At 38.4% G+C, this 25,930-nt stretch overlaps 1 protein-coding gene across 1 annotated transcript in view; it reads right to left on the reverse strand.

Moving 5' to 3' along the window:
- The window catches only part of TANGO6 (transport and golgi organization 6 homolog (Drosophila)), a 185,543-nt gene that overhangs the window by 21,287 nt on the left and 138,326 nt on the right, over positions 1-25,930 (reverse strand). Inside the window, exons 16-17 of the mRNA XM_006878883.1 lie at positions 24,531-24,682; positions 14,307-14,420 (exon numbers count right to left, since the gene is read on the reverse strand). Of these exons, the coding sequence (XP_006878945.1) occupies positions 14,307-14,420; positions 24,531-24,682 (266 nt within the window). The remainder of the gene's footprint in view (positions 1-14,306; positions 14,421-24,530; positions 24,683-25,930) is intronic.

A 25,930-nucleotide genomic window follows, 5' to 3' on the forward strand; every position in this document is an offset into this window, starting at 1 on the left:
TCAGATCTGATTTGACGGTACACGCACACAAAAATAATAAAATTAAAAAAATAAAAAAAAAGAAAAGAAAAAGGAAAAAATAAATTCTTGCGATTTAGGTTAAAATTTAGAGACAAATTGGTTTTCATTCAAACTATTCATTCTTCTTTGAGCACTATCTTAGAATGATTCTAACTGGTTCTTTTGGAACAGTCAAGCTATCAGATTTACACTCTTACAAGCTGTGGGACACATATATTCTTATTTGTAAATAGGGAAAATAAGGGTACTTATCTACCAAGTCAAAGGTGGGTGATTTTAATCTGCGGCCCTCAGGCCTGGTTTTAATTGTTTTTTGTCAAACATTCTTCTAAGTGGTATAGCACTGGTCTGTCCACTTGCTGTACAGAGGTAACTCATGGTTGCTGTGATGCTAAACACTGTGACACTGATGTGTCAAAGTGATAATGGCTACCCATGGTGGACAGTGTTTGGTGGAGCTCCCTGACTAAAACAAGCTTGGAAGCAGGAGTGGCATCCACTTCCGAAATAGCTTGCCTCCAGAAACTCTATGAATGTGGAGGAACGATGAATGTTATACAAGTGTTCAGGTCTTTTGTTAATAGGGTCGCTATGAGTCATCTATGACTCATGGTATTTAACATCACCAACATCTCACAAGGATTTCAATTTCACAACAATAATTTCAAGTTAATAATAATGAATATTAAAAATGTAGCTCTTTGCCTGACATACAGTAAGCCCTTGATAAATGTTAGTTGAATTATTAAGTACCAAAGTCCAGAGAACATGAATCTTATTTGGCAGATTTGTTATGAGCAAATAAATGGAGTGATGAGCAATGAGCTGGAATACATCCCAAAACACCAAGCAAGGCTGCCATCTCACGTCAGCCCTACGAAGGAGTGTTTAGTCAGAAGTCTTCCTCTTTGGAGGCTGGAGGAAAGATAAATAGGTTTTGCAACCCAGAAGCTCATTTGATTATCAGCATAATCCCTCTCACAGACAGAAACAATTTCCCAAATTAAGCTGTGGGGCAGGAGGAAAGTCCCAAGACACTCATCCTCAGCTGAGGTGCTTGCTCTCCTCTGATCCCTTTTTTCCATTCTGTGCATATTACAGGCAAGTGTTGGATGGCACAGTCCAAGGATGGACTATACTTTTGGCAAGAGACAGTGGAACATGAACATGAAGAAGGGCAGTAAGAGTTGTCTCACTGGCAGGATCTGGAGGTCAGGGCACTTGAGGTCAAGGCTAGTCCTAAATATTCCCCTGTTCCAGCACCCTTATCCTTGTGGGAAGACCATAAGTAAGGTGTGGGTAGTAGTCTGGCCTGTTGTCATTTTTTTCATCATGTTTCCAGTATCTGAGACAGCCCTCTGTTAGCTATACTCTATAGGAAATGCTCAAGTGATTCAGCTTTTGAGTCCCTCAGATTAGTCAGAGAACATGGTTAAGGGTATGAGTCTGTACTGTTTGGGTTGACATATTGCTTTGCCACCCAACAGTAGTTAGAAAAATTATTTACCTTCTATTAGTTTCTTCATGTGTAAAGTGAGGATATTAATCTCACCTACATGTGGTTATTAAGAAAATTAACTAACTAATGTAAAGTACCTTAGATACAACAGATGATGTCACAGGGCAAATGCTAAATATAAGTACTTTTGTGAGTTTTTAAAGTACACTCATTTTTTCCCCGATATATAATTACTAAATTAATTAAGAGAAAATAACATTTTCATTGGTATGGAAATTTACAAAGAGCAACTACTAATTTTAGAAAATTAAGCTGTTCAATGCCAGCCATGGTACTTCTGAGCCACCAATACAAGACATATATCAACTTATTTGTAGCTATTATATGTGATGGTTCCACACATAAGAGCCACAAAAGAGTTTATCAAAATATGTGACAGATTAGACGTTTCTCAACCTGGTGCTTGAGGTACAACTCACACTAATGATGTTTCCTAAGATATCCTAGATAATGAGACCATCTATATTCCAGGTAAGATGCAGACAGGAGACAATATTAAACTTTCATCAGACTTGGACAATGTAAGCTGCCAGTAACTGGAAATGAGTGCTAATTCTTCCCGGTCTGAGCTTTAGAAATGCCAGTCTTCATGTACCCAGGTTTGGCATGGCCCTGTGCATTCCTTCAGGGCTTGCAAGAAGAGCACTGAAATGGTCTGAAGCCTTGTCCTGAATCATCTAAAGGGCAAGTTTATAGACATTTCAGACACTGCCACCCAAGCAGATATATGCACACCCATGTTTCTTGCGGCTTTGTTCACAATAGCAAAGAGATGGAAACAACCAAAGTGCCTATCAACAAACGAATGGGTAGAGAAGTTGTGGTATATTCACACAATGGAATACTATGCTGCACTGAAAAACAAAGAACTCATTAAAAATTATACAAAATGTGTGACCCTAGAGGACACTATGCTGACTGAAATATCTCAGTCACAAAAGGACAAATACTGCATAGTACCACTGTTGTAAAATGGGACTGACATCAGAGTTGGGGGGAACTTAAGAAAACAAGGGATAAATAATATATACTGCATTGTTAGATGAGGGAGAGAACTGCTTAAAAGGGACATATGATTAGGTATTGTCATGACAAGAGTGCAGAATGAAGGTTGCACAGTGGAGTGGATTTTGGGGGGAGGGATTGTATAACAATGAAAGAATTTTTCTTTTACTTTTCAAAGAGAAGAGTGAACTGAGGGAGAGGTTGGGCAGGGAAAAAAGTGCAACAATTAATGAAGAGAAATCCAAAGTCTCTAAACTTTCATTAAAATTAATAATAATAAAAAAGTGAAAAAAAGAAATTTCAGACACTGGAAGACCAAAAAAAAAAAGAAAGAAATACCAATCTTCACAGGAGTTTTCGTTTCCATATTTGTACCAAATGAAGGATGCATTTTCCCGCAGTGTATGTTTCAAGAATCCTCACCACTGGACCAATAGGCAACATAACAATAGATGGAGAGAAGATTCAAGTTGTTAATCACTTAATTATACTTGGACCAATAATCAACACCTTTAGTAGAAGCAATCAAGAAAGCAAAAGACATGTGGCACTGGGGAAATCACTGTCAGGAACCTCCCCAAAGTTCTAAAGAGCAAGGATGTCAGTTTAGAGACAGTGCACCTGATTCAAACCATATTTTCAATTTCTTTTGATGCAACTGAACATTGAAAAATTAATAAGAAAAAACAAAGAACTGATGCCTTTAAATTGTGATGTTGGCAGAGGATTGAGTATTCCATGGGCTGCCAAAAAACCCAAATATGTCTTGGAGCTAGGGCAGCTAGGGTGTTTCTTAGGGACAAGAATGGTGAATGGCACCTTACATACTCTGGGCATTTTGTCAAGAGCGACCAGTTCTTGAGAAAATGATATCAGGTTGAGAAAGGTCAGTGAAAGAGAGGCTGACTGACCTGCAAGGAGATGGACTGACGCAGAACCTTTATGAGTTCTAGTTGACTTGACTTTGACCACACCTAACAGTATGTTCCATGGAATGTTAAGTATATAGTGAAAATAGGGTTCCTTGGTAAAAGAGTTTAGGAAACTGTTAATTTTTTTTTTTTTTTACTGCAGCACTTACTAAGATTCCTTGATAGGCAAATATGTACTGAACTGCCATGAAGGAACGATATAATTGTAAACAATATTTTTCAGATTTATTTGACTATGGAATCCTACTTCAAAGGAGCAATTCATGTGGTTAGTATGCCAAGAAAATTTTTAAATATTAACTTTGTATTGTGATTTGAGCAAAAGCTGATAGAGTAAATTGGTTTTCCATTTAATAATTCATACTCATTAAGTTTTATTACTTTGACTACAATCCCTACATTGTCTAGCACTCTTTCCACTTCCTTGTGTATTTCTCCACGGAAAATTTTGTCAACTATGCTAAGGTGTGCCTGATACAAGCCATGATCTTTGCAATCACTTGCTATACATCGGAGAGCTGGACAATCACTAGGGATGACAGAAGGAGAATTGATGCCTCTGAGCTGTAATGTTGGAAAAGAGTATTGAATACACCAGGGACTGCTAAGAGAATGAATAGGTTTGTCCTGGAGAGGGTGAAGCCGGGCTGCTCCTTGGAGGCAAGATTCTGAAGCTTCATCTGACATACTTTGGACATGGTGCAATGAGAGAACGTCCTTGGAGAGGGATGTCATGCTTGGGAGGGTGGAGGTACAGAGCAAGACAGGAAAACTCTAGACGAGATGGACTGATTCAGTGACTGGGGTAATGGGGTAGATGTGTCAGAGACAATGAGATTGGAACAGGATAGAGCAGGTTTTAGGGTTGTTGTACGCAGGGTCCCTCTTAGTCTCAGGTGACTCGACAGCACCTAACAACAACAACCACCACCAAATAATCTCTAAGGTCGTTTCCCTCCACCTACTGCCAGTTTGTCATTCTACGATGGCTAATGTTACTATGATGTTAAATGTTATGTCACTGATATTTCAAATACCAACAGTGTCACCAATGGTAGACAGGTTTTAATGGAACTTCCAGACTCAGACAGACTGAGAAGAAAGGACTGATCTACTTCTGAAAAACAGCAAGTGAGAACCTTCGGGGTCACAACAGTAAAAGGTTCCTGTCGGCTCTGACAGTCTAACATTCTAGCCCTTGGTAGCTGTCATCCTGTTTTTGTATAAATCCCGTTAATAAGTGACACTCTGCTGACTTTAAACTAAACCTAATCTTTATTCTGGCAAAATAGAGACATTTTACAATAGAGTTGGATGTTTTGTTTTTTTACAATATTGTCATTTTGTTTAATACAATTTTTACAATATTGATGCTGAAAATAAGAATTTTCATTTCATATGAATATATTTTAATTATTTGTGACCTTCACTCTGAAAATGCAGAGCTGCCAATGGCCAAAAAAAACCTAAATGTAACTGAGCATTCTATATACATATACTATATTATTTAATAAATAATTTTCATTTTTGATTCACCAAAATAAAATTCTTTCAATTTTTATGAAATCTAATTGTATTCATTGAATTATTATTGTATTTGTTAGGCAACACAATGCTGAAAAGAAAACAACATTTATCAATATACTGTCTAGAGGAGATGCACCTTAGACACAAAGATGAAAAAGACTACTGGAAAAAAACATAACAAGCAAATGACAATCAAAAAAGAACAAGGAATTGTTTTGCCTGCTAAAAAAACCCACAAAAACCCAAGAGTGGTAACATTGATTTTTATAAAATACATTTCAAGGCAAAAACCAGCGTAAGAGACAAGGAAGGACAACCAACCAACCAACTGCCCAAAATATGGACAAGGTGGTGGCAACAGCAATAACAATTAGCAGTAATCATCATTATCTTTTCAACTTAGAACCTTTGACAGTCTACACAATTTCAGGTATGCAAGTATTATCCCACCTAATTCTTGCCACACCTCTGCCAGCTAGGTAGCACATATATAAAAATGAGGTTAAGAGATGTTAAGAGACGTACACCAAGACCAAAACTCTAAGTGTTTTAATTCCAAGTCCAATAGCACAAAAATTATCCTGTCTCAAAAAACTATGAGATATCATCTCACCCAGTAAGAACAGCAAAATTTAACAGAAGAGTAAACATCAAATGGTGGCGAGGTTGTGGAGAAACTGGAACCCTTATTCATTGTGGGTGGGAGTGTAAAATGGTGCAATCACTATGGAAGGCAATTATGGTGCTTTCTCAAAAAGTTGCAAATAGAAATGCCATCTGACCCAGCAATTCCACTACTGGGAATTTACCCTAAAGAAACCATAACCGCCACCCAAGCAAATATATGACACCCATGTTTATTGTGGCTTTGTTCACAAGAGCAAAGTGCTGGAAACAACCCAAGTGCACATCAACAAACAAATGGATAGAGCAGCTCTGGTATATTCACACAATGGAATACTATGTAGCACTGAAAAACAAGGAACTCATGAAATCATATAAAAAAAATGGATGACCCTGAAGGACATTATGTTGTGTGAAATAGCTTAGTCACAAAAGCACAAATATTGCATAATGCCATTGTTGTAAAATGGGACTGATATTGGGGATGAGGGAAGACAGAGAAGGAGGGAAGGAATGTTTTATACTGCATTGTAACAGATGAGGGAGAGAACTGTTTCAAAGAGAGATATGATAGGGTATTATTAATGTCATGATAGGAGTCCAGAATGACGGCTGCACAGTGGAGTGGACTTGTGGGGAGGGACTGCATAACAATGAAAGAATTTTACTTTTCAAGGAGAAGAGTGAGTTGGGGGGGAGAGGGTGGGCAGGGAGAAAAGTGCAACAATGAATGACTGGAAACCCTAAGTCCCAGTAAACTTTCATTAAAATTAATTTTAAAAAAATGGAAAAAAATCATCCTGTCTCCCATTAATTTCATACATTATGTGTCAAAATAACTTTTTTTCAAGATAAGAATGTCAGAAACCCAGCCTCTCTAGGTTTTTTGAGGCTAGAGAAGGTAGAGACAATTTATTTATACATTTGCAATTATTTTTCAATTTCTCTATGCCTCACATCTCTTAAAATTGTAAACAGTATCTAACAAATATTGATTTCTTATTAAATGTCTCTTATAAGCAATATCAATACTGCAAATATATAAGCTTTCAGGGCTTTAAGTAGGATTTGCATTCTGCCTAGATAGATAGGATATTCATTAACATTTTTTGCAGAGAGCAACAACCAGTGAGGTTGCAGTGGCATCTGAACCATTTATGGCGTTTTTATAGAGTGTGAAGGCACTGATCACTAGCAGAAGTTTACCAACAGATCTGTTGTCTTGGTCAAATGGCTAGACTTATGCTCCCAGGAAGGGAAGATGCACTTTGATTTCAGTCCTGGTATGGCTCTTCCAAGAACACTTTTCCAAAATTTACATAAGAGTTATTATTACCTGGATCCCAGTCCTTCTTACATGAATGTTCTTTTCATTTGCTCCTCACACAGAACCTTTTAGCTGCTAAAAGGAGTAGTGTCTGTGGAACTAGCTCTCGGAAAGAAATGGAACCGGTTTACTATTCACATAGCACAAAAAACACATCAAATATTGTTAAAATAACTTTCAGGACAAGACAAAACTAATAAAAAGCAGGAAAATTTCCATTCAGTGTGTTAATTTCCTGTTAACTTGACATTTGGGTTGTGTCAAGAGACTTGAAAGTCATATCCTCCTCAGGTTCTAGTTTTCACCTAGTTTGAACAGAAACAAGATGAAACTAGGACACTAAATCTTTGGGATGGGCCATGTGTAACTACTGCAATTTAAAAAAAGGATTGCATCATACAAAATAATTTTTTCCCCTTTAGCTATATTTGTCTTTCATTTCACAGAGAATAACCATCATTGTACACAAGTTAGTAAAACCATTAAGTTCTTAGGAAAACGTTTCTGCCATCAGATTCTAGTGCCAGACTCAAAAGAGAAAAAAAAAAAATAAAAATCACTTGAGGGTGGAGACATGTGCTTGGCTGGACACCTGATGCAGGTACCACTTAATAAATAATCTCAAATTCTTTTTTTTTTTAAATTTTATTTTATGTTATTATTTTTGTGTGAGTGTACCATCAAATCAGATCTGACTGGTACAGGAGGAGATTGTCCCTCCTTCCCCGGCAGAGCATCTGGTGGATTTGAACCATGCGCCTCTGGGATTGTAGTTGCAGCTCCTTGCCACTAGGCCACCAGAGCTCCCCAGTCCCAAATTCTTCATCCTTGAAGATTTTTTCCAGATTTTCTCTTTTGACTGAGATATTCCACTCAGCATAATGTCCTCCAGGGTTACCCATTTTGTATAATATTTCAAGAGTTCCTTGTTTTTAAGTCTGTATAGTGTTCTATTGTGTGACTATATCACAGCTTCTCTTATTCTTTCATTTGTTGATGGGCACTTGGCTTGTTTCCATCTCTTTGGTACTGTGAACAACACAGTAATAAACATGGATGTGCATATATTTGTCTGGGTGGCAGTTCTGGAGTTGCTGGGACAAATGGTATTTCTATTTCCAACTTTTTGAGAGAGTGCCATACTGCCTTCCACAGTGGTTGCACCATTTTACAGTCCCACCAACAGTGAATAAGGGTTCCATTTTCTTCACAACCTCTCCAGCATTATTGTTTCCTGCTCTGTTGAATTTTTCTATTCTTACTGGGGGAGATGCTATCTCATAGTTGTTTTGCCCAGTATTTCTTAGAAATTATCTGATATTTAAGGGCGCTTTGGTAGCTTAGTGGTAAAGAATTGTGCTGCCAATACAAGGGTACAGGGTTCAAATCCACCAGGTGTTCTCATAGTTTCATTAAGTAATTACATCTGATCAACTTCTTATTGTATATTGCCTTTCCTTTTACCCAATTTATATATTTATTTTTACTCCCTCTTTCTTCCTTTCCATTCCTGTTAACTTCCTAAGAATGATTCTGCATGTAAACATTCTCTTAGCTTTTTATAACAGTGGGATACTACCAAAAGGTCTATGCACACACTCATATTTATTGTGGCATTATTTACAATAGCAAAGAGTTAGAAATAATCCAAATGACATCAACCAGCAATGAATGAATGGTTAAAGAAACTATGGTACATTCACATGAAAAAGAATTAAACGCCACTGAAAAATTATTTAAAATATTTATGAAACACTATTACATGGGTGAATCTAGAACAAATTATGCTGAGTGACATAAGTCACAAAAGGTATAAGACTTTTTTGTTATTATTTTAGTATGACAAAAAGCTAATGAAATGTTACACACAAACTGAATCCGTTTTTGTCCTCACTCTTTCCTTTGGGACATAAAACTAGAAGTGAGGTTACTGGGCCAAATGGTATTTCTATTGCCAACCTACTAAGGAAGCACCCAAGTGCTTTCCACACTGGTGGTACCATTTTACATTCCCACCTTTGGTACTTGTCACTATAAACATGCACAGTTTTCAGATACTTTAAGATTCTTCTCATATATCTACTTTTCAATAAACTATGTAGAGTACTGAAGGAAGTAGGGTTAGGGTTCACAATGAGACCAAAACAAGCCTAATCAGAGACAGTGAGAATTTTCAATAAGAATGTAAATACAGTATTTCCCTGCAAAGTGAATACTGTGCTAACTGCAAAAACTCTTCAAACGGGAAAGGGAAAACTAGTAAGTTGAAAGGGGTGATAGCTGTCTTTCCTGACCCCAATCTTCTGACCATTCCTTCTTATTCGACTCTCCACCTTGTTTTCAAGCTGCTATAGCCACAGACGTCCTTGACCAGCACATCTACAATCAGCAGAGAATTCACTGAAACCTGGTATTATCGCTTGGCACTCTCAGGCTTGAGAGACAGTGATTACAAAGAAAGAAAGTTGGGGGTGGGGGGATTCATCAACAAAGTGGTATTTTCATTTCAGCTGCTCCTGGGGGCAAAATAGAAGTAAAAAGAAATCCCAGATTGAAAGCTTTGTGGTTCTCTCTGCTTCTCATGAAAGTGCTCCTGATTATAATCACACCTACGATTACAAGATTTAATACACCTGGTCTCAAGGATCCATCAGAAAGAAGAATCCTCATTCATTCCATCCTTTCCCGTCTCCTTTTCTTTATTCACTGAGTAAGCACAATTCAGAGGTTTCAGTCAGTGCAGACTGGAGACAGCTTGCAGAGTAGAAGATGGCTTTCATTCACATGACTTTTTAAAAGTGACAAATATCCTTCATGGCCACAAATTATTTTAGTGCTGGTGAGACATGCAGTGTTACTTTTCACTGGCTACTCACAGAAGTGAGACATCTGGATAAGTGTTTCTACTTCTTGTGTCACTTTGCAAAGGAGACATTTTATTGTGCTTATCTCTCTCTTTCTCACACACATACACACACACAGTTTACTGACTATGTGTGGACCTAAGAGTTTAGTAGATTTAAAAAATCATGTCATATTTCATATTTTTAAAACTAATGATAGTTTCTATAAAAATGATATACATTTGTAATAAGATCTCATCCAAAGAAAGGGCAGACATCAAGATTTCCACCACACTTACTGCACTGGCACTTGATGACCAGTTCCAATCAGGTCTCTAGAGCTAGACGAACCAGTACGTGATGCGAGGGAAGTATAAATAAGAAAAGAAGAGTGGCTAAACCTAGGCCTCTAGTTCTACAAATACAGTCTGCCACCAACCAGAAGCTGATTCTTCTTTTAGAAAGATAGAGGGTACTTGGGCATAGCCAGGAAACTGGAAAAGTCAAATGTATCAAAAGGCAGGATTTTTCTTGTTTCCTAAGTTGTGCTCTATTCTGCATATAGAAGGAATGCATTTTGCTAGAGATGGGGTATCTCCTGACAATACCTATCAAAAAATAAGTGGAAATGCAGTAGTTTTTATCATGCACTTTGTAGTAATTTATTTGATCAGAGGAATTATCAAGTATGATCTGTATGCATTTCATCTTCACCAAGGTCCTCCATAATAACTGGGAACTGCTCACCCCTCCAGGTGAGCACTCGCAGTTACTGAGCAACGCTAGTGTTTGAGTTTTAGGATCATCCTTTCCCCTTCCTCTTTTGCACCAGTTAGTTGCTTATATAATACCCATTTCCTGCTATCTTTCTGGTTAATTAAAATTCCGTTTTGTACAAACTTTTCCAGTGAAATACATCCCTAGTTTACCCTTGCAGGTAGGAAAAGTTATGTAAGACTGTCTGGTCAACAAAATAAAGTGGAAGTCAGCTGGAGGGTTCTAGGGAAACTAGTTTCTTTCCGCCCTAAAAGCGAACAAGCGAGTTGCCCTTTTTCCATCCTCCTTTGTTTAAATCATTCATAATGGCCAAAGCTACAGTATGTATCTAACAGCCAGGAGACAAAGACAATGAAGATTACAGAACACAGTGGCCCAGATGGCACTGAGCTGCTAAGTGAATACCAGCCACACTTACCTACAGATTTCTTGTGTTGTGAGGGAAAACCAAACTCATATTTGTTTAAGTCATTGTAGTTTTAGTTTTTATACCTAGCAGCTAAGCACTTTCCTACTAGATAAAAACATTGAATAAGAAAACTTCAACCTACTAAAGGCAGATGAGAGAGGAGGCAGAGGCAGCAGAAGACAAAACCCAGAGCAGTGGCCTTTTATAGCCTCAACGATCTTTACTGGTCAGAAACAACAGACAGGAGAAAAGAGGGATGGGCAAGAAATGAAGCATAATTAATGACAAAGTTATGCTACCAAGTCAAAGGTGGATGATTTTAATCTGCAGCCCTCGGGCCTGGTTTTAATTGGTTTTGGCCAAACATTCTTCTAAATGGTATAGCACTGGTCTGTCCATTTGCTGTACAGAGGTAATGTGTGGTTGTTATGATGCTGAACACTGTGACACTAATGTGTCAAATGCGATAATGGTTACCATGGTAGACAGAGTTTGGTGGAGCTCCCTGATTAAAACAAGCTTGGAAGCAGGAGTGGCATCCACTTCCGAAATAGCTTGCCTCCAAAATGACTTGCCTCCGGAAACTCTATGAACTTGGAAATACTATAAAAGTTATATAAGTTTTCAGGTCTTTCGTTCAAAAGGGTTGTTAGGAGTCCTTTACGACTCGACGGTACTTAACAACAACAACATGCTCATACAAAAGTGGTGTCAAGACCAGATATGGCAAACTTCTAGCATGGATAAAGTGTATCTCACAAAAGTAATCACTCTTAGAATGGCTTTATAGACACTCAGTTATATAGTTATGTGCCAGCCAGAGTCTAGCACAGTGAACACCAGTTAAGAAAATTATCAATGCAAATCATCTCCATAAAGTCAACTGGGTACAAGTTTCCATCAAAATAAAAAAGGAAATTCATTCAAGGGTCATGAGAAAAAGAAAAAAGGAAGACCTTCTTCATCAAGATGGGCTGACAGAGCGGCTGCAACAACGGGCACGGGCTCAGGCACACCAGCAGCTGTGAGGACCGCCTGGGATGAGGCAGCACTTGGTTCTGTAGGACACAGGGTTGCTAGACTTCTCTCAGTAGTACATGCTTCTCAATGTGGAACCAATTCTATGGCAGCTAATGGTAACAACATACTTAGCACACATAAGGACAAACAGACTTTCTTCCCATATTGGCCACCCTGGGAAGAAATTTAGCCTTTCCCACTTAGAGGAGAAACAAATTTTCATTTGTGTAGAAATGAAGATCCCATTGATTGGATAGACAACTAGAAAGAAAACATTAAAAATAAGGTCCTTTTCCCCAAATAAGCAAAGCACTCCTTAAAAAAGAGAAACAAGGTAGGAGGCATCTCACTTCCTGATTTCAAATCCTACTACACTGCCATGGTGGTCAAGACAGTGTGGTACTGGTACAATGAAAGACACACAGATCAATGGAATAGAATTGAGAACCCAGAAATCAGTCCATCTACCTATGGTCAACTGATTTTTGACCAGGAGATGAAATCAGTTAAGTGGGGAAACGATAACCTTTTTGACAAATGGTGTTGGCAAAACTGAAAAAAACATCTGCAGAAAACCCAAATAAGACCCACACCTCACACCATACACAAAACCTAACTCCAAGTGGATTAAGGACCTAGGACTAAAATCAAGGACTATAAACTTTACTAGAGAAAAGCTTGGAAGAACTCAAGAAGCACTAATCCACAACATGAACAGTCTTCCAAGCATCCTGAAAAACTACAACTAGGAGAGGATAAAATAAATGAATGGGACCTTCTAAGAATCAAAGCCCTATGCACATCTAAAAACTTCTCCAACAGGGTAAAAAGGGAAGCCACAGGCTGGGAAAAAATATTTGGTAATGACACGTCTGATAAGGGACTTATATCTAGAATGTATAGAATACTCAAGCACCACAACAAGATAAAGGTGAACAACCAACTAAAAAATGGACACAGGATATAAACAGACACTTCACCAAAGAAGACATTTAGATGGTGAACAAACACATGAAGAAACGTTCAAAATCCCTAGCTCTCAGACAAACGAAAATCAAAACAACCATGAGGTATCATCTCACTCCAGTAAGAATAGCAAAATTCAACAGAGCAGTAAACAACAAATACTGGCAAGGTTGTGGAGAAACTGGAACCCTTATTCACTGTTGGTGGGAGTGTAAAATGGTGCAACCACTATGGAGACAGTATGTATCTGAAAAAGTTGGAAATAGAAATACCATTTGACCCAGCAATTCCACTACAGGGAATATACTTTAAAGAAATCAGAACTGCCACCTAGGCAGATATATGCACATCCATGTTTATTACTGTGTTGTTCACGGTACCAAAGAGATAGAAACAACCCAAGTGCCCATCAACAAATGAATGAATAAGAGAAGTGGCATATTCACACAATGGAATACTATGCTGCATTGAAAAACAAAGAACTCATGAAATACTATACAAATTGGGTAACCTGGAGGACATTATACTGAGTGAAATATCTCAGTCACAAAAAAGACAAATATAGCATAATGCCACTGTTATAAAATAGGACTGACATGGGAGTTGGGAGGAAACTAAGAAATGAGAGGATAGATAATGTACACGTCATGGAAAGACAGGGAGAGAGAACTGTATAAAAGGAATATATGATTAGGTATTATTGACATGACAAGAGTCCAGAATAAGAGCTGCATAGTAAAGTGGTCTGGAGTGGGGGCAGGCAGGGCGGTCCACTGTATAACAATGAAAGAATTCCCCACCCCCAAAAAATCTATCAGTGGGGGTGGGGGAAGCAGGAAGGAAAATGTGCAACAATGAAGGATTGGAAACTCAAGTACTTTATAAACTTTCATTAAAATCGCAATTAAAAAATAAATAAGGTCCTTTAGTAATTCAGCATGAACAATTAAATGAGTCAAGAAGATAAGTTACTAAAGTTCAAGGACATGGTTAGTGAGTTTAAGGTAGCTCATTTTGAAACTTGCCCTTGCAAGAAGACTGTGAGGCTCAAGAAGGGCCTACATCTTTCTATAAGCTAGTTCTATGCTCTGATCCTTCTGTACAAGTGAGTGTATAGTCTGCCTAATACACTATTGGAGATGCAAGTTAGATAATTACATATTACTGGAGATGTGAACAAGATAATATTTCTGCTACAAAATCCTTGCTGCCAGATTTATCTGCATGAATCCATTTAGAGTATGGTTTAGGGAAGTGTGTGCTATCAAAAGAAGCCCAGTAAACAGATAAAGGACAAAGAGGTTGGGAAGTTGCAAATGGTGAGAGACTGACTTACTTGAGTAGCTTTCTGGCTGAGTCCGCGAAGCACCAGCACAATCACATGGATGGCAGCTCTGCGAACTTGAACTTCAGGATCTGTCTTAGCCACAGCAATTAGACAAGCTGTTACCTAAAAGTGGAGGGGGGAAAGTCAATAAAAATCAGGACTGAGCAATTACTGATAGCCTTCTGACTGTGCCCTGCTTTTTGACACTCTTCTAAGCCAGGACGGCTTGGAGAGAGCTGTTAAGTTTCCTCATTCTCAACAAAGAAGCAAAGAGCTGGTGGCAGAGCTCTTGATTCAGACTGGCTTTTCTGGAAAAAGATAAAATATGGTTTGGGCCTCAGGGGTAGACTAAGGAATGAGAAGAAATAAATATAAATGATGCTTTTTTTTAAAAAAAAAAAGGTAAGGTCAAGATGGGAATATATCTTCAAAAGTAGGAGGAAATGTTACTTGTCCCTTTTGGGGACATCACATTAAAGGAAGAGAAGATAGTACAAAACACAGCTGTTTCTAGGGACTGAGGTCGCTGGAGATTTAGCTCAACAGGCTTAGAAGTTCAAAGGCTGACATGACTATGTGTGTGTTCAGGCATATAGAAATATTAAAACTGATCTTCAGTATATCATAATGTTCTAATCCCAGGAATCTAGTATACATTCTGTGTGAGTCACCACAGGCCAATTTCAGACACTCCTGGCTTGCCTTCTTCATTTTTGAAACAGGCCATTTAAGTGCTAATTTACCCAAACAGATAACATTGTAGCAGAAAAGTGACTTGAAGTCACATACAATTATATGTCAAGGAACTGTCATAGTCTAGTGGTAAGGAACTGTGCTGACAACTCAAAAGGCACATGGTTCAAATCCATCAGTTGCTCTATGGGAGAAAAAAAGGCAGTCTCCTCACATGCAATTAACTCCTTCTGAAAATCCACTGAAGGATCAGCCATGAATTGGTTCCAACATGATGGTACATAAGAACAATTATACATCACGAAATGAGACAATTTCTATGCCCTAAAGCAACTCCCACTCCAAGTAGGTACAAAAAAAAGTATTCTAAAAATGTAATAAAGAGACACCGTGAATACAACAACAAAACTTTCTGAAGCATTAGTGTAAAAATGTAAAAAGAAAAATAAAAAGTTATGAAAGTATGACCAAAGGCAGAAATAATCTGAAGCCTTAATTATTCAGTTGGACTCTTACATATTCTTGCTATTTTAAAATTGGACGAGTGTATTTCTTGGCCAAAGAGAAGAGATTTCTAACCAATATAAGAAAATATCCAGATTGTGTGTTTGGAAACATGTATAAATACATATTATGTTTAAAGAATGGTTTTTAAAAAGAACGCAGGCACAAATTATTAAATAAATGTGTGTAGAAATTTTAACTGTGCAGTTGTATTCTTCACAGCTTTCAAACAGTTGGGCATAGTTCAAAGTGTCTAATTAATCAGTGATGGCAGAGAGATTAGAAGAAGCTTGTTTTTAAATATAATTGCATCTGTGATACACTGGCACTTAATCAAGTTGTACATCTATTAGACAAAACTTACAGCTTGCAAGTAAAATGAAATCCCAGAAAAGCTGACCTCGTTAGTGGATATTTTACTGTAAGACCCAGTAAGTTATTTCTGCCCTTGACTCGGAACACCCTGACCAAGGCCAACAGAGGCTTCTATGATTCGAACACTAATGGTTGAAGAGATTCAGTCCAGGAGAAATTCCCTGGTTCATCTCTAAACAGGCGATAGCTACCTCTATTTGCAGATTTAGTATTTACAAGGTAAACGCTACAATCAGAGAAAAGTTGGGGCTAGGTCTGAATCTTTGACACACATGAAAGTTCAGCTTGTTCAGTTCAGTGACTACAGTACAGAAGCCTACCCAGGGTCACAGAATGTGCAGATGCCTCTGAGCCTTCTGCCTGTTTCCCTGTAGGTTTCATTTTAGGTCTGTATTTCCACATCTGGAAATCAGGAAAGCTTCCTGTCTTTGCCTCCTCTGTCCCTGCTTCATTATGCTGAACAAGCCCTGCTTCTATCTCAGCTCTCAATGACTGTTTTGACTATTTTGCCAATTTTGACTGCTGAACATGATTTCACAGGATAGTCAGAGACTAGAAGAGGGCTTTCCTTTCAAGGTCCATTCTGTAATCCCTCTGCCACCTTGAAGGTATGGTGCTGAGAAGAATCGGCTACTGCAACTCTTGTTAAGATCAGCTGGAATGGTCACCATGTCTGCCACCGGCTGTTGGTAATTTATGCTGTAATTTGGTAATTTATTCCAGACTGTACCATGCTCATCTGCAATCAGCCATTAGAAAGAGAAGTGTGTTACTCAACACTCTACCAATATCACCAAAACCTATAAAGATAATAAAGTCTATGAAACTATTAAGTTCAGGTATCAGAATTTTCACATGATGCATACCCATGTTTACTGCAGCTTTGTTCACAATAGCAAGGAGTTGGAAACAACCATAGTGCCCATCAACAAACAAACGGATAGAGAAGCTGTGGTATATCCACACAATGAAATACTATGCTGCATTGAAAAACAAGGAACTAATGAAATATTATTCAAAATGGGCGACCCTGGAAGACATTATGCTGAGTGAAATCTCTCAGTCACAAAAGGACAAATACTGCATAGTGCCACTGCTGTAAAACAGGACTGACATTGGGGTTTGGGGGAGACTCAGAAAGATGGGATAAATAATGTATATTGCATTGAAATAGATGAGAGACAAAACTGTTTAAAAGGGATATGTGATTAGGTATTATTGTCATGACAGGAATCCAGAACGAAGGCTGCACAGTGGAGTGGACATGGAGGGAGGGATTGTAAAACAATGAAAAAATTTTTCCCCTTACTTTTCAAAGAGAAGAGTGTACAGGGGGTGGGGAGGGAGAAAAGTGCAACAATGAATGAATGGAAATCCAAAGTCTCTGTAAATTTTTCATTAAAATTAATAATAATAAAAGAGAAAATATAAATTGAGTGATGTTAGGTATAAGTTATTATTGATCTGTGGAATAAATACTGTGCCTTTTTAAAAAAAATAAAAAAGAATTTTCACATGGCCTTGCATAGATCAACTGTATTTTTTTTTAAGTTGCCATCAAGTTCATTACAATTCATTACAATTCATGCCTCAGAACTGTGCTCCAGAGTTTTCATTGATGGGATATTCTGGAATTGGATCACCAGGTCTTTTGTTTCTAAATGACTCTGAGTAGATTTGAACTAACTTTTCAGTAAATAGTTGTGTGCTTAACAGTTTGTATCACCCAAGGAATTCCATTCCGATATAAGAATAAAAAAACTGAAAGAAACGTCTTCTGTTTGGTCAAGTTTCCAAAATTCCCTTGTAATGTTACTGTCCTGTAGGCCAGGGGGGCAAAGACCTCTCATTAAACACCAGACATAAAGAGGCTGAGTGATCTCTTTCATCTATCCAATTTGAGTAAGTCACTCTCACGGCTAGTCTAGCTCACCTTCAACCCCAAGGACATACTCAGTGTTGCTCTCCACTCCTAAAAGCTTTGACCAACAGATAGGCAGATGATGTAAGGTCTTTACTAATTGATGAGTTGGTGTAACATTTCCATTCTCTGTTCTAAGTCTTCCCAGAGGGCAGAAACCCATTCTATGTGATTTCTGAGTCACCTGAACTGAAGGTCAATGTACCTAATAATAAACCAAATGATGGAAAACTCTCTCTTTTGCTGGTTCAATTACATAAATTATATCTACTTCTGAAAAACCAGAGAGAAAAATGAAGATTGCTTTGGAAATAGGAAAAGCTCAGTTTAAGCAATTTAACACTTGATAGACGCCAATAGAAATAAAGAAAAACATCAGTTCTAAAAGAGCTGGCAAATACTGAGCATAATCAGAACTATATAAATATAGATAATACAAACCGCAAAATTACCACAAAAATTCCTCTGCAAGATTCCAGGGGAGAACATGCCAGGGTTAAACTAGATATCAAAGAAATATGCTTCTATTTTCCAACTGCATCTTCACCCCTTTTTCTAAAGTTTCCTTTGTTAAAATTTAGTCTGTCTGCTATCCTGCCTGAAAGTAGTCTATTCCTTTATAAGAAGCCCTAACAGTAAAGGCAGTATTGCCACTAATTCACATGTCCTCGGTTGGCTCACTAACTTTGCCAAAAACTATGCTGCCACTTTAGCTTTGCTAGTGTTTTCCAGGACACTCATCTGAGGGGTCTTCTTGTTCTTACGTGCTGTCAACTCCGACTCAGTGACCCCAAGTACAACTGCGAACCCTGCTCTATCCTGAGCCAATTTTATCATCTCTGATACACCTGCCTCCCTTACCCCAGTCACTGCATCAATCCATCCCATCCAAAGTCTTCCTCTTTTGTGCTGTCCCTCCACCCTTCCAAGCATGATGTCTCTAAGGACTGGTCACTCCTTGCAACATGCTCAAAGTATGTCAGACAGAGCTTCAAAATCTTTGCTTCCAAGGAGCAGCCTACATTTCCTCAAATGTCACTAGCCTTGTCACTTAAGAAACTGCACTGATCTTAGCAAAGCTGGTTTACAAATTCAAATCATCTAGGGACCTGAGGGGGTAACTTTCCATCTAAACTCAAAAGTTGAGGCACGCGGAATTCTGGGAACCCCATTAGAAGTTGTCTGCTCCATGCACTTGTCATCTTGGGGCATTCTTGCTATAACTCAGAATGGCCTCTTCTTGGGGTTCACTTAAATCCTATTTTACTTTTATAGAGAGCAATAAAGATGAAAGAGCCTATCAGGATTTCTTCTGAAGCAACACAACTCTTGACAGAAACAAGGAAAATCTATAAAAAAGAATAATGCTCTTGAACATGTTAAATCTTGACACACAGAAAAACTTTAATTCCTAGTTCATTTCCTTTCCTTCCATTACAGGAGAGGGAGCTTACATATGGACTACCCAACAGCTAAGATAGAGGTTCAAGAGCTACAGATGGGGAGCAGTGATGATCCCACAGACAAGACCTAGTTAGTAGAGTCTATGGTGGCCACAGTTGGCTCAAATTTATATCAAAACAAGTTATACCTCTCCCGTTTCTCTTCGGGGTAACATCTGATCAGTGAAACCTAACAAGTCTGCCTGCCTCTCTTTAGCCCTGCGATTTCTACGCACCCTGTGTGTTCTCTGTCATAGTGCTCTAGATTATCATCAGTTTAGTCCTCTGTTCCGCATTCTCCTGAAGTCTCTTTAGGGACAACACTGGGTTCTTTAACAGTAATCTAAGTTATACAATATTCCTGAAGGAGAATTCCTCCTGTTTACAGCTAAACATAAGTTTTTCCAAAGTTAAATTTCCTCTGCCACCAATACACACTGGAGCAAAGCATACATCAGAGGACAAAAATACTGCAAGAGTTTTCCTGAGATAGTGAAAGAACTGTCATAGAAGGCCCCCTAATCTTTTTTTTTCCCCCTAATCTTTTTAAATAACCCGTCATTTTATCCCTCTACCCTGACTTTTGGACTGGCCACAATTTCTCAGATGCCACTTCCTACTATTCTTCCCCTAATGCTCTTCACTCAAACCACACTGGCCTGGCTGTTCCCCAGCACCTACCTCAGGGCCTCTCTACTTGCTACTCCCTTCCCCCTAGATTCTCTCAGGTATCTGCTTGGATCAACTCCTTCTTTCCTTCAGGTCTTTGCTCAAATATCACTCATCAGAGAGGCTTTTTATGTTCATACATGTTCAGACTGTAATAAGCTCCGTCATGCCCCTTACTTTATTTGGTTTATCTCCTCAGCACTTACCATCATCTGACACAGTATAAACTTAGATGTAAGCCTATTTATTGCCTATCTTCCTCTCTAGAATGTCAGCTCCACAAGGCTAGAGGGACTTAATTGTGCTCACATCCCTAGAATCTAGAACATGACTTTGTTGTAGTTTATAACTAGAACAAGTGCTCAAGAGTTATTAACTAAATGAATATAAAAATGAATGAAGAATTACTTAAGGACCATGCTAAGTGTCCCATTTTCCCTCCAGGTGAATGAGAAAGAGTCTGCTTATAAGAGACATAAAATGCTCAAATACTAAGAATAGCTTAAATAAAAAGGTGCCCATACATGTTTAAACTTGTGGTCCACCCGAGGCAGCTGGTTTAACACTGATGACAAGGCAACTGTGGGGCGTTACAAAAGAAGGAATATCTCAAAAGAAGAGACCAAAATTATGTGGTATGGAACACCTGGTTTTTCAAATCAGAGGGAACATAATACCTTCTGAAGCTTCATTGCCAAGAGCAAGCTTTATTAAGATGAAGCTATGTTACCCTTTCAATTGTAGTTTTTATTATATGGTAATTCTCTTCCTTTTCAAGGGCACAAAAACAAACTTATAAATGAATTGAAAACATTGAGAGGTAATACAGAGGAAAGGTTAAGAGTAAATAACTACATTCAAATCTCAGCCCTCCCATTTTCCATGTTTGACCTTGGCAAAGAAATCAATTTCTCTGTATCTCATTTGTCTTGATAGGGACTGGATTAGTGGCATATGAAGGCATTCAGAAAAGTATTAAATTCTTGCTATTATTACTAATATTAAATACATTATAGTCTTATCCCCTCTTTGTTCAACATTTTGTCAAAAGCACTGAGTCTCTACTGTATGTCAAGCACTGAGATAGATGCTAGGGGCTCTGAAAAGGTAAATAAAAATGGATTCTTTCCATCACATGCTCACAATTTATACATGATCATAAACACTACTAGGACCGATGTTATAGAAACAGTCCAGGTCCTTAAAAGTGGGTCAGGATCACTGGAAAAGGGATTTGTCTAGAGCAGATGTAGATTAAGTTCTTCTCAATTTTTTAAACTGAGATTTGGGTGAGAATTTATAAATCAAATTAAATTTTTCCACTCAACAATTTATATACCTTTTATCCACAACACTAACTGCAATCTCTACAATGTAACAGTATTCTTCCCACTCCACCTGTGCTCCCCATTTCTAGACATCTTTCTTTTTTGTTCATTTTGTCTTCTGAGCTTTGCTTTGGGGCAAATGCTGCCCTTCTGGTCTCATATAACTGATTATTCTAAGGAGTGCAGGCCCTTCCTGGTGCTACTGTTTGCTGTATTGGCCTATTGTTCAATCAGTTTTCAGTATCTATGGGGGCCTCTGTATGAGCTCAATTTTAAGCTTGAAGGATGTAGAAAAGCTATAGTCTTAGGGGTTCTACCAGTCTCTATCTGTTCAAAGAATCTTTTGGATTTCTGGGTTTTGTTCTGTGTTTTTCTCTCACTCTCAGGCACCTTCTAGTTCTGATATCAGAGCCATGGAGACATACTCCATTAGTATTTTAGACTGCTTCTTTGCGTCTTTGATTTCTTCACTCTTCTTTGCTTCAGACAAGATGAGACCAATACTTACATCCTACATGGCCACTTGCAAACTTTCAGGACCCCAGTCACTAGATGTAGAACATTGTCTTTGCTATTACTACTACTGCCAACTGACCTAAATGGCCCCTGAGAGTATGATCTTAATTTCTCAAGCCCAGTGACTTTCCCCTCAAGGTATCTCATTTTGGCTTAAACTGAAAAAAACTCTTTAATGCTAAAGAACCGACTCATAGCTGTCACTCCAGCAAGCTGTCTCAGGCTGTAAATGGTGGATTCAAACTTCTAGAGAAGCAATGTGATTTGGGTTAGCAGTGCACGATATTATGGAATATGCTTAGACATTTGGTCATGACTGAAGGGAGCTCTGAGGACACAGTACACAGAGAGCTGTGCTACTAAGCCAAAGGTGGTGCCTCTCTGGTGCTTCAAATCCACCTGCCACTCCATGAGAGTAAGATGGGCAATTTCCTCTTGTGTAATTTATAGCTTCCTCAAAACCTACTGGAGGACCCGCTATGGGTTCGGACCTGACAACAATGAAAAATGAGTAGTAGGAAGTTTTCATAACTTGGCCTCCTGTATGCTCTACTGTATACATGGTTGTGTTTGTAACACATATAAATACATGGGTGGAAATATCCTCAGCCAAACTTACATATATTTGTGGGTGTAGTCCCATTTGCTTTTCCATTTCTGTTCAGTTTGTGATTGTGCATGCAACAGTGTTCACCTTCGTTGCCTTGTGAATCTCTTGGTCAATTTTTCTGCCTTGGTCATACTGGGCTGGCTTCTTCCTTTTTGCATATTGCCTTTCCCTTCATCTAAGTTAAGTGTGTGTCTTCTCTCTCAATAGTGATTTTTCCTTCCTATCCTTGGTAACTATCAAAGAATGTTTCTGTGTGTAAACCTCTTCTTGACCTTTTAGAATAATGGTCTCCTTTAATATTTGTCCTCTAATAATTGATTCATTTCACTTAACATAATGTCCTCCATGTTCATCTATATTTTGAAGTGTTTTGTGGATTCAATGCTATTCTTTTTTAAAATTATTATTATTTTTGTGCATGTACCATCAACTTGGATCTGACTGGTACAAAAGGAGATTGCATAAATCTATTTGTGCAATGTCTCTTATTTCTCTAGGGTTACATAGTTGTGGGATCACTCCATCATACAGTATTTCTAACTCTTAAAAAAACCCCATCATACCAATTCATGGCTGTACATTTTATACCTCAGTGACGGTATATAAGGGAACTAATCTCTCCAAACTCTCACCAGCATTTGTTACTTTCTGGTGGATTGTTTCTTTTTTATTTGATATTTATGCTGGAGTAAGATGATAAGCTAAGAATCGGGCTGCTAACCAAAAGGTCAGCAGTCAGAATCTACTAGTTGTTCTGTGAGAGAAAGATGTAGCAGTACCTTCCTGTGAAGACTCTATGGATCTGTGCTACTGAGTCCTAAACTGCTATGAGTTGGAGAGAAATCATTCAGTGGGTATGACGTGATCTGAGATGATATCTCATTGTTGTTTTGATTTGCATTTTTCTAATGCTGAGTGAATATGAACATTTCTTAATGTGTTTGTTGCCCACTTGAATATCTTCTTTGGTGAAATGTCTGTTTATGTGCTCTGTCCATTTTTAATTGGACTGTTTGTCTTTTTTTTTTTTTGGACTGTTTGTCTTTTTATTGCTGAGGTATTCTTCTCTCTTTAAAAAAAAATATTTATTTATTTATTTTTAATTTGGTGTACCGTCAAATTGGATCTCACTAGCACAGGAGGAGTTTGCCTCTCCTTCTCCAGCGGAGCATCTGGTGGATTCTAACCACGTACCTTCAGGATTGTAGTACAGCTTCTTGCCACTAGGCCACCAGAGCTCCTTAAGTATTCTCCTCTTCCATCTTAAGGTTGAAATATAAGGAAGGCCTCAAGTTCAATCACTAATAGTAATTCTCTTCAGGCCAACACCTATAGTAGGCAAGTAAGTAGTCTACTATCAATTCACATTCCATTTCAAAGGCTTTATAAGCAATGCTTGATCCGTGCTGTGGCCCCTACCTGACTTTCTTCCCTCAGTTCCTGCTTTACAACATGCCTCTGGAAACTATGAACTTTGAGAAATGACGATAGCTATAGAAAGGCTTCAGGTCTTTTGTTCATAAGGTTGCTATGAGTCATACTCGACTAGACAGCAATCGACAAGAACCACCACAACAACACACTCCTCTTTTAAATCTTCCAAGGTATCTTGTCATATATTGCCAAGTCACTTTCAACTAAGAACAACCTTATGTATAACAAAACAATATACTGCCCAATCCTGGTGTCCTCAAAATTGTTGCTATGTTTTAGCCCTTTGCTGAAGTCTCTGTATCAATCTATGCCACTGAGGGTTGGCCTACTTTTTCTGACCCTCTAGTAAGCATGATGTCCTTTCCAGGGACTGACCTCTCCTAGTAATGTGACCACAGTTCTAAGAAAGGTTAAATAACTTACCTGCCCTGCCTCACAGGTAACTAACTCAAACTCTCCACCACTGAGTCCGCATTGACTCAGCTGACACTCAGCAGGTTTTCGGAGGTTGTAAACTGCACTGGAGGAGATCACCTGTCTTTCTCCTGTGTAGCTGCTGGGGAAGTCAAACTGTCTTTGGATTAGCAGCATAACTCCCCACACAATACACTATCTGAGTTCAAAGCCAGGCAGTAGTAAATTTGGAAGAAGAGTACTTGTTTCCTGACTTTCAATCCCAAGATACACATGATACACGTGAAAACAAGTAGTAGATGAAGCAATGAGTACACAGATGAATACCTCATGAACTACGGACCCCAGCTGGAAGTCCAGTCTCTGGCAGAGTTCTCCAAGGTTGGCTAAGCTGCTGGCCCTGTGAGCACTGTCTGGATCTCTTGCTCCCCTCAGGAAGGTATGGATCAGAGGTTCTTGGTACTTTGAGACCATATCTCCTGTAGAAAAGAGATCAAAAACTATTCAAATGAATTTCTTACTTTATACAAAAAGAATAACAGTATCATCGTGATACATATTACAGTCTTGTGTACTTGTCAAAATACTTGTATAAGCATTAGAAACCAAGTGCTGGAAGAACATTTAATGCCAGAGAAAATACTTATGATAGATTATTTTGTGAAAAAAGCAAGGAGAATGACATGTTTCCTCTAAAAATTTACATAAAGAGAGAGAATATTTGAAGGCATTACTATGACTTTAGTATTAATTATTCAGAATCAGATTATGGGAAACTCTAAGAAGTATACATACACATACAAGAAAAATGTATATAACATAAAAATAAGCCCATGGCCACACATATAGTAAGTTATGGCTACTAGATTAGATCTCTGCCATTAGTCAAGGATTTTTCCTACAAATTTTTAATTTGCTCACCTGAGCAAACAAGTCTAAAAGAGGCACTCCACTGCTGCTATTCTTTTTTCATCCCCCTTTGATTTTCTCTTGTGAGACATAAGGTGTTAAAAGCCACTCTCCAGGGAAACTCCCTCAATTCTTTCACAACCCTTTGGTTTATCAGATCATGGGAGATCACTGCATAACCGCCACACTGTATCATTACATACATGCAATTCAATCCATGACACTGAGTAAGCCATGATGTCTCCAGGTATTGGTAACTTCAGATAACATATCCAAAATATGCCAGACAAATTGTCACCATCCTCTTGTCTAAGGAATATTCTGGCTGCACTTCCTCCAAGCCAGATTTGTTTCCTGGCAGTCAGCAGTTATGTTCAATATTCTTTGCCAAAACCATAATTCAAAGTCATTGATTCTTTGGTTCTTCTTATCTACTCTCTGGCTTTTTTGGGGGGGGGATTCCATTCATTCATTGTTGCACCCTTCTCCCCGCACAAACCCCTCCCTCCCCCCCCCGCCCCGTTTGCTCCTCTCCTTGAAAAGCAAAAGAAAAACTCCCTCATTGGTACACAATCCCCCCGCACCTCCCCAAACCCCACCCCCTACCCCCAAATATAATCCACTCTGCAACCCTCATTGCATACTCCTACGATAAAAATAATGCCTTAAAATATAATACTTTTAGACTATTCTCTCCCCCATAGACTTCAATGCCGTAAACATATTTCATCCAGTTTTTCTCAGTCTTACCCCCACATGTATATGAGGCAAATGAATGGCTTAAATCCTCAAAATAGTATCTTTTTCTCTCTAACACT

The sequence above is a fragment of the Elephantulus edwardii genome, unplaced genomic scaffold (genome assembly GCF_000299155.1).
Source record: "Elephantulus edwardii isolate Elephantulus edwardi_28Jun2011 unplaced genomic scaffold, EleEdw1.0 scaffold00001, whole genome shotgun sequence".
Lineage (NCBI taxonomy): Eukaryota > Metazoa > Chordata > Mammalia > Macroscelidea > Macroscelididae > Elephantulus > Elephantulus edwardii.